Source organism: Oncorhynchus tshawytscha, linkage group LG28 (assembly GCF_018296145.1).
Source record: "Oncorhynchus tshawytscha isolate Ot180627B linkage group LG28, Otsh_v2.0, whole genome shotgun sequence".
Lineage (NCBI taxonomy): Eukaryota > Metazoa > Chordata > Actinopteri > Salmoniformes > Salmonidae > Oncorhynchus > Oncorhynchus tshawytscha.
The window spans coordinates 12,273,440-12,282,766 of NC_056456.1; the positions used below are offsets into that span (position 1 = coordinate 12,273,440).

The window sequence follows — 9,327 nt, forward strand, 5'->3', positions numbered from 1 at the left end:
ATGCTATGTATTGGCCAATGAAAGGCTTTGAAGCCACTGGTTGGTCATATTGGCACTCCCCAGAAGAAGCAGTCCTCCATAGGAATGAATGGAATTCTACATTATTTCCATGAAATGTTTCAAGGACATAATAACATGTATTTAAGTATTTTTTGTTGTAAATATACTGTAAGGAAAATGCTGACAATGTAATTCAAAAGTATGCATTAAGGTGTCTGTCAAAGAATAAACAGCAAAAACAAATGTAGACATTAATAAATTCCAAAATATTTTTTACAAAGGTGGTGGAGTTCCAAGATGGAGGCGTGGTGGCTTCAAAACAGCAGCCCTTGTTTAGTCATCTAGTTAGTATATACTGCATATCAAATATTGGGTCCTACACTAATGGACCTGGGGTCCCGGGAATAGCGATTGCCAATTGGCTATTAAGATAACGATTGTCCCTATGTCCCCTCTCACTCTCATCACACCAGGATTTTATAGAGGGGTGAAAGGATGTCCTGAGGCTGGGGTGATGATCTGTCCCTAAGCAGCTGCTCAGGTGAGAGATTTCACTGGTTTCAGGTGTTGCATACATAGAAGGATTGGCAGCACCATTTAAAGGAATAGTGAAGTCTTCATAAATCCTTCATAAATAGAAAATGTATTGTCATTGGTTGGTTGCATAAATAAACACTTGGAAGAAGTGGAACAAGGACAACGCAAGTACAAAAGGAAAACCCTCATCAGTTTATTGTCTTTCAGCAAGAAAAGGTTTTAATAATCTCATATTGCTTAACGTCGCCCAAGGAGTTTCCTCAATCCTCCCGTCAAGTTTTTAAGAGAGACTAAAACACCTTCCATCGAACCAACCACAAAAAAAAACAAGTTTTACAGTATCTCAATACAAAGTGTCTATTGTCCTCAAACTTGACAAATGTGCCAAGAACAACATGGATTCCTTTCCTCTTAAGCTATGTAGGCGCCTATATGTCACGAGGAAACATTCAATGCCTGTATTGAGCAATGCCACAGTTCAAGTAATAGAGACAGAATTAACACTTCCGCACCTCTGGCAGTTCACACAAAAACGTTCTTAAAAAGGTCACATCATCAGATGAATAACGCCACCAATCAAGAGTTAGTGCATTTCTATGGCAAATGCTGATGACCCCCGATAATCATAATCATTCAATTCTAACATTACAAATACTGTTGGATTGCACTTTCCTCAAGCTTTCATCTCCTGTGGCATATTTCAGAAAAAATATATATCTAAAAATACAAAAAGCTTATACTTTGAGTAACAGAATATAACGTACAGTCCATTTATGTTTTGATCAAGCACATGTGTGGTGTGTTTTCCCCCCCCATCACCATAAACGGAATTTTCTGGTCGGGACACATATTTTCTCACTAATAACAAGTGCTTTGGTTATTGGGTACAATATGTAGAATGTTGTTCTAAGAATATATTGAAAATTGTTTATGCTACATTCAGTACAGTAGATCAACTGATAACTGGGTTATAATTTGACAACAGAAAAAATCAGCGCTACTGTCAAATTGCGCTACATCAGTTCCTATAGTTGCATGACTACGTACTCAAATACTCAGAACGAGTTTGGTACGTACCACAGCTAGCTACGCCACCGAGTCAGCCATCTTGTTTTCCTGCACCATTATATTCTAAACCCACTTTAATGATCTGCCGTGCATGGGCATCACACCAATTAACACGTATTTGAAACTACATCGAAATTCCAAGGTATTGGGTGTATTACGGTCTCATTTTATATTAGCACCAGTTCTTTGTGTTGTCAAAATGGGGCCCTGGAAGTCCAAATAAAAAAGAGCACCTGACAAATATAAACATATTATGATATAGTACATGTAGTCAGTCATCCACTGGATGACCAGGCCCACTAATGAAAACAAATAGTATCCCATAAAAGAAAAGGTGAAAAAAATGGGTACAAAACAAACAAACAAACCAATAACAATAGCAAACAGAATCTTATAAAAAACAAAGTCCCAGCTGACATTCAAGTTCCGGTCAAAGTTCCAATCAAGTGAAATCACATTCACAAATCTGTTGGAATCATCCTAGTGCAAATCCGTAGAATAGCTTCAGTACGCAAACACGTCCGCCCCCTCAAGTTGCTTCACTAAAGCAAACACATCTGCCCCTCAAGTTGCGTCAGTACGCAAGCATATCCGCCCTCAAGTTGTCCTACTAGGATAGCTACAGAACGCAAACAGGTCCCACAGCCGTCTAGTCTACATCTCTGGAGCGGCTGCGGGGAGTCCCGCGGGTAGTTTAGTAGAAGTCTGTAGAAGATGGTGTTCCTCTGTCTTTAGTCGCAGGCAATCCTCTGTGGCTGTGCGGGGCGAAGCTGACGAGACAGGGGTGACGTGGACGGGGTGCACCAGCCGGACGTCCAAGGCCTGGTTGTGCTGTGCCAGGGAGTTGAGGCGGTAGTGCAGAACGAGCTCCTTCAGAGAGCAGTGGAGGTCGTAGGGCTCAGCAAAGCCGTAACCACGTGGCGTGCTGTAGATCATGCAATGCTTTACTTCTTCATTCACACTGAAAGGTTACAAAAGAAAGATATGTTAGAACCAGTGTAGCAGCCCCTAAGCTTTGAAACATGCATCAAAGTGAAGTAACTGCTTTACAAGAGCCTATAAAAGTAGAGCCATCTCATACGGCATAGCAGTATTCACATATTTTTCTTAATCTCCTTTTCCTTCATGATTATTTACATAATGTTCATTTCTCGCTGGAAGAGAACACTCACACCACAGAGCAGGCGTAGCAGCCCTGCTTGCTGCTCTCTCGGATCAGGAAGGTTCCGGTGGGTTTGTCCATCAGCATCTCCTCAGCCTGCGTCCTGCTCAGCTCTCCCACGAACCAGGTCCCCTCATCATGGTGCGCCAGCTTCTCCCGTTCCCCCTTCAACACATAGGTGCTGCACACACACCAGGGTGGACATTGTTAAAAACCTTTCATTGATACCAATCATTCATAAATAGTGAGCATACTATTAAAAAAAAGGTGTATTTTATCATTTCTAAACATGTATAAGCACCACAAGCATCTCTAAGCAAAAACTAAGTACAATTACGAAGTATTATAAGAATTTACAGGTCTATACTATGAAATACTTACTCATCACTGCTATCGTCTTGGATCCCCAGCCAATCGTTAATGCGTTTCTGTCGCACACCTTTGTGATTCAGCCAACTGAAAAACCAAGGGGACCAAAAATGAATGTCTGTGCCAACCCACTGGGTACATCATTTCAATGTCTAGTTTGGATTACATCTTAGTTCAATTGTCAACCAACGTGAATTCAACATGAAATCAACAAAACATTTCACCATGTCATTGGATTTAGGTTAAAGGTTTGGTGAAAAAAAGACAAAATTCCCTTATGTTGTGTCAACGTCATCACACATATGTTTTTGTTGTTGAAATGACGTGGAAACAACGTTGATTCAACTACTTTTTGCCCAGTGGGAAGGGCTTGAAAAAAGCTACTTCATTAACAGTGATTGGAATAAAACAGAATAGAATAGAAGTATTGTAACTTACTTGAAGTACTGGTCCCTTATGTTGCGTAGCTCTATGAGGTCAGGCCTGAGGCTGTTGATCCTCCTGTCTGTCTCTCTATAGTCCTGGACCTGGGACCTCAAGTCCTGCTCCAGGTGGACCTTACTATTGTAGATCTCCCCCAGCCGAGACTTCAGCTTCTCATAGTTCATCAGGAAGCTGGAAGGGCAAATGTCAATGGTCATAAGGGGTCAAAAGATGGGTCATGGGTCAAGCCACTGAGCTGAAACATAGCTGCATGCATGTTGGAAGGAGGAAACAACAAAGAGACATCTATCTATCCACACTATAAGCATATGTGGAGACTCCCATGTCGAGAGACGTAGCGATATTGTTGCCTTAGTTTGCCAGACTCACCTCTCCAGGTCCTTCTCTGTTCCCTCAGATCGACTGCTCCTCTCACACTCCTCCCCGTAACGCTCCTGCTCACGACACTGCTCCTCGAAGATCAGCATGGTCTCGTTGAAGGCATCTATCGCTGTTCTCTTCATCTGGATCTCCTGTGAGGTTTTACTGTAGGCCTCGTATAGACGGTCAAATTCTTGACTCTTCTCCTGATACTGACTGTGGTACTCCTGGAGCTTCCTGCCAGCCACGTCAACACTGTCCTCTTCCACCAGCTCATCCTGGGTACAGACAGGCAGACAAATGTAATACAGCAGACAACTAATTACTTGTCTGTGTATGACGATTATCTTCCATTTACTTAGGAAACCAAAGGCAAATTTCACTCCCTCACAAATTTCCATCTCAAAATGGACACAAACATTCTTGAGACTGAGGGTAGATGAGAGGTGTGGGTGGGTGTCTCCTGCCTACCTGTTGGAAGCGGGATACGGGGTGTGTGAGCATGACGTCAAGCACAGCGTTGTACTCCACCAGAGGATGGTGCTGGTAGTGCCAGATGAGCTCCACCACGGAGCTGAAGGTCAGGGGCTCTGAGAATCCGTACTTCCCCTCACGGTGGTAGATCTTTATCAACTTGCTGTGGCCGTCTTTCCTCAGCGTTAGCGTGAAGTCTCCTTGTGTCTTAGTGGAAGCGTCACGAACTAGGAAGGAACCGTCAGGTGTGTTGCAGAGCTTCTCGTTGACTTCCTCCCTGGAAATGTCTCCCCAGTACCACTCAGCATCTTGCAGGGGAAAGACGGGGGCTTCCCTGAGGCAGTTGTGGCTCATGGAGGAGGTCATGGGCTTTGTTGACCTAGGAGGGAGAGCTGAGAGAGAAAGAGAGCGATCAGGATGACAGTTTCCTGAGATAATGATTAGTTTGAGAGGAAGTGAAATAACTGCAAACATAAACTGTCACCTCACTATCACCACCGGCAGACTCACAGCTGTTTAAATGAATGATCACCCACACAACAACACCCCCCCACACACACACACCCTCTTTGCAAGCTTGTCAAATCTCCAGACAAGCCTAGGCATGTCCAACATAGGTTCACTCACAAAATTGGCTTTTAGTATTTTTTTCATGCAAGGGGAAATAGATTTCACACATTTGTCAACAAGTCTGAAAAACCAACAAAGAAGCTAAAGCAACCGAATGTAAAATGCTGCAAATTCAGCACATTTTTATTCTGTCAGTAAAGTGCAAATGTAGGCATAACTTTAGATAGGGTCAATTTTACATCCCCTGGTTGTCTTGTGTCCAAATTCTGCAACTGCCCCAAAACCATCCATCTTCTGGAAGGGCACTAAAGTTATGATCCTCTATAAAACTATTATATTTTTCTTTTACCGCAGGACTTTCAACACCCTCTTAACTTTTCCATATTGAGGCGAAGGACGATATTTGCGATGTGTTTCACTACAGGCCAAAAGTGCATTTTAGGAACCTGTAGCAGCAAAAGCTGAAAGCCCGGATTCCTAAACTGTATGACTTGTGACTGTACCCCAAGCCCTTACTCCAGAGGGTGTCATGAGGTAAAGGAATACACAAATACAGTAAATGAAGAATAGACTTCATAAAAGCCCGGATATAAATATCATATTCTCTTTCTTTTACTTCAAGAAGCATTGGAAATGGTCCCTCTTTATTTGACACCAGCCAGTTCTAAACAGGCTATGGCTATGTCATTCACTGTAATCCCACGGAGACAGCTGAATAAATAAAAAAAATGACAATATGTGATAATAATAAATGCAATATCACATCAAGTAGCATACAGCCATCCATTGGCAGTTTCGAAGTAAGTCATGCGACAAGTTGCCTAGCTAGTCTGGTCTGGTAGGCTTTCAGTGGTTGCGCACGAATTAACTACGGTCGGCTACAGTAGACTAGAGAAAAAGGGGAACAAAGCAGTCATTTCATTGCGGCATTTCTTCTCCACTCAACATTGTTTACGCGCTGGTAAAACGCGTTATTATAACATAGTAATAGGTCAGAAAGAATTTCATCACCCTATGACCCAAAATACCATGTTTAATTTTGATATATATCTTTGTAAAGACAAAGCAAGACTGAGAATGAGCGAATCCACCGCGTCAACGACAAAAGTATTACGTAATTGCCAAGCAGCGAATTGCGCTATGCATGCCTGGGCAAAACACATGGGGGGGACGGACACCTGTGTGTGCACAACTGGTATTATGTCAACTTTCTATCATAAGCGGTGTTAATAAAATGTGATAGGCATTTTAATATAATACAGATCCAACAAATACCTGGAGGTGCCTGATCCATTTCGACGTAGAATAGGATTTAAGAGGGATAAAACATCCCGTTCCAAACGTTTAAATTCCAAATCGTTTTGTGGGATACCTTTCCCTTTCTCACGATGCGTAAAAAATACAACTTTCTCTTGCACCAGAGTGAAGGGATCACAATGGCGATTCGTTTTAGGAGCCTATGCGTCCTACTTCAGATTAGACAGTTCAGTAGCAGAATTATTCATTAGTCCAGTTTGAGAGAATATCATCAACGCCAAACTCGTAATTCGTTCAATACATTTAATCACAAAAGCAGTTCTGCAAAAAAATGAAGATTGTCATTTCCAGCTACGTTTCTCATTACCGCCGATCGGCTCTGCTCCAAACTTCGTCGCAGAGGCAGCGGTCAAGAGATTTTAAAGGGATCTGCAACATCATCTTGGGAGAAACCACCACGTTTAGAGGGAGAGCTGTCGTCACAAGACCGATTGCTTAATGTAGACAGACTGAAAATACATTTCTGATGTAAATATGAAATAGTATCATGTTGTCTTGTATTGTATTAATTGTAGCCTATATCTGAATGCAGCTTTTATAGACATACGATTATTGGTGAGGGATTTGTTTAATAACCGTTCACGTACACCCCTAAATGAAAAGTGGTACGTTCCTTGCCTGATCGTTTCATTCAAGGTTCTCAATGCAAGGTAACTGTAACAGCGATTAATTCGACGACACATGAGATATGAATGAATATATCTAGCGAAGACACAAAGACACACAGATACATTGTTTATTTTTAATAATAATAAAGATAAGCACCATAGTGCTCACCTAGTAGCCCTTTACACTCGTACTCGCCTGTCATCGATGACTATTTTTTATTTATTAATATAGAAATCATGTTGACGGTAACCCTGCAAAAAAGTCATTCATAAACCTTTTAATTCCCATTTGCATTAGAAAGATAAGTATTTGTTTCTTGGGCTTCAAGAATGTGACTGCTCAAAGTGCTTTAGGCCTTGAAAAATAAATAATTGAACTGATTGAATGTAATGGGATATCCGTAAGCAAATGCCCTGGTCAAGGCTATGACTGCGCCTGCGCAATGAGTAGAGCTTACTCAGGTGTTCAAACGCGCATATCAGACCGAGAGCCTAATGCTTCTCGGGTAGTTCTTTATGAGTTTTAGGTCTCTATTTAATCTGTAACGATGAAGCGTTACAAATTCCGCGATATAGTTTGCGATTGAGAAGAAATATGGAGCGTGTGAGGTGAATGCAGTCTCCGCTAAAGTAGGAACATTGCTTTTGCATTGCAATCATTCTTTAAAGCTAAACTTCCGTGGTATGGATTGAATAGAGCCCTTACTTTAGAAAACGATATCTCCACAGAGGCAACAGTTACAGGGATGGTTAAAAACAGCATGCTTGCAGTAGCAACATCAGGGAAACTGGGAAGAAGGTAGTGGTGCTTTAAATAGGCATACGGCAGTTCTGAAACATCTTTGATTGAGTCTTTCATATTTTCCTTAATTGCCGGCCTCAAAACGTGACAAAAAGAGATTAACTGTATAGGAAATAAATTGGCAGATGCAAACAGATTATCATCATTAGCAGACAACATTACTTGAGGGCTCAAACAACTCCGGTTCATTCTGGTGAACCTGAGTTTGAGTTATGTGGTTGCAATATCAACAGTTCCTTATCTCTGGTATATCTTGGCATACATCATTCAAGACTAAGTTTAAATTGTCTGCAGCGCAATGGACATATACCCTAATGCACAATGTCTCAGGTAAGTCTGGGTTGTCAATATTCAGTGTCATGTATTCATGGATTCCAAGGGAAGCCAGGCTTTCCCCCCAAAATTAGTAATACAATTTTTTGTACATTTTTTTTTTTAGCTTTCGTCTCTGTGTTTCATAAATTTCCTTCAATTCGCAAGATACTGAATGTATCTCACCGGAGAAAGCATCCAAGTGAGCGAAACAGCGCCCCCTCTGTCTCTGATTGTGTAGCCCATCTATACTGTCTGGTCAAAAAGAGTATTGTTGCCTCTCGTAGCATTGAATGCAAGGGAAGCCAGCAAACATTTGGCCTCCCTTGATCATTTGTAAAATAACAATAGCCAATCAGCGTTGAGCTAAACTGAGTGAGCTCAGCTGTGAATAGTCCTGGTGCACCATAAAAAAAGGGTCAAGGGAAGCCAGTTCGAATTTGGCTTCACACCAATCACATCACATTAGAAGCCAAATGTCATTGACAGAAAACTTGAATTGTTGCATCTCGTTGTGTCGTTGTCCTCCAGTGGCTAGCTAGCTAAAATCTTCCCTTTTGTAAATTAGCCATGGATGGAGATAGGGATTTTGACTTGTGGTTTTACTTAATTCTCCATACTGGCCAATAATTATATCCAACCATAAATTCATACATTGTGCCCCTGGCCTGAAAGGATGGAAGTTCAACATGTAGCTAGATGTAGTAACTTTAGGCTTATGTTAACTAGCTGGCCTGGTGCATCGGTTGCCCATGAAAGGAAGTTAGGCTAGTGAGCAAGCATTTTAGCCAGGTAGCCCAGGACAATAAAAACTAAAAGCATGTAAGACAGAGTAATAGACCGTTTAGAGAATATGAAAGAGGAGGATGGCATTGGCGTATGGTGAGTAAAAAAAATAATCTATTTGCACACACACATACACACACACGCACGCACGCACACACACACACAAATCAGTTCCATGGACAGCTACATCCTATTTAATTTAAGTTGATTGGACTAAATAATTTTTGGTATCTTTTAGTTGTCATTGCTTTAGACTAAGCATAGGTGATTAGATGATGTTGAAATGGTGCTGGAATAGTGGAGGCAGTGCCTGTTTTCTTTGTGACTTGCGGTAACTCTCCATGGTTCTAAGTCAATAGTTGTTTAGTAGTCCGAAAATGTTGGAAACATTAACAGCTTGACCATGCTGTAGGTCATGTAACTGTTTGTTATATGCAATATCTTTTGTGGACTTCACCGGACAGATGTTGCTCTCCGGTTTCGGGATGAAACAAATGTGTGGTGGATGTTATTCTGCC

At 41.5% G+C, this 9,327-nt stretch overlaps 1 protein-coding gene across 1 annotated transcript; it reads right to left on the reverse strand.

Annotated features, from left to right (window-relative positions):
* Positions 1 to 706: 706 nt before the first annotated feature.
* On the reverse strand, positions 707 to 6,648 carry LOC112226747 (phosphatidylinositol 3-kinase regulatory subunit gamma). Its single transcript, XM_024391267.1, has 7 exons — positions 6,260 to 6,648; positions 4,412 to 4,806; positions 3,950 to 4,218; positions 3,575 to 3,751; positions 3,149 to 3,223; positions 2,778 to 2,948; positions 707 to 2,566 (listed from the first exon to the last, which is right to left on the reverse strand). Exons 1-7 carry the CDS (start codon positions 6,276 to 6,278, stop codon positions 2,260 to 2,262), a joined length of 1,413 nt encoding a protein of 470 aa, XP_024247035.1. The 5' UTR covers positions 6,279 to 6,648; the 3' UTR covers positions 707 to 2,259.
* Positions 6,649 to 9,327: the final 2,679 nt, after the last annotated feature.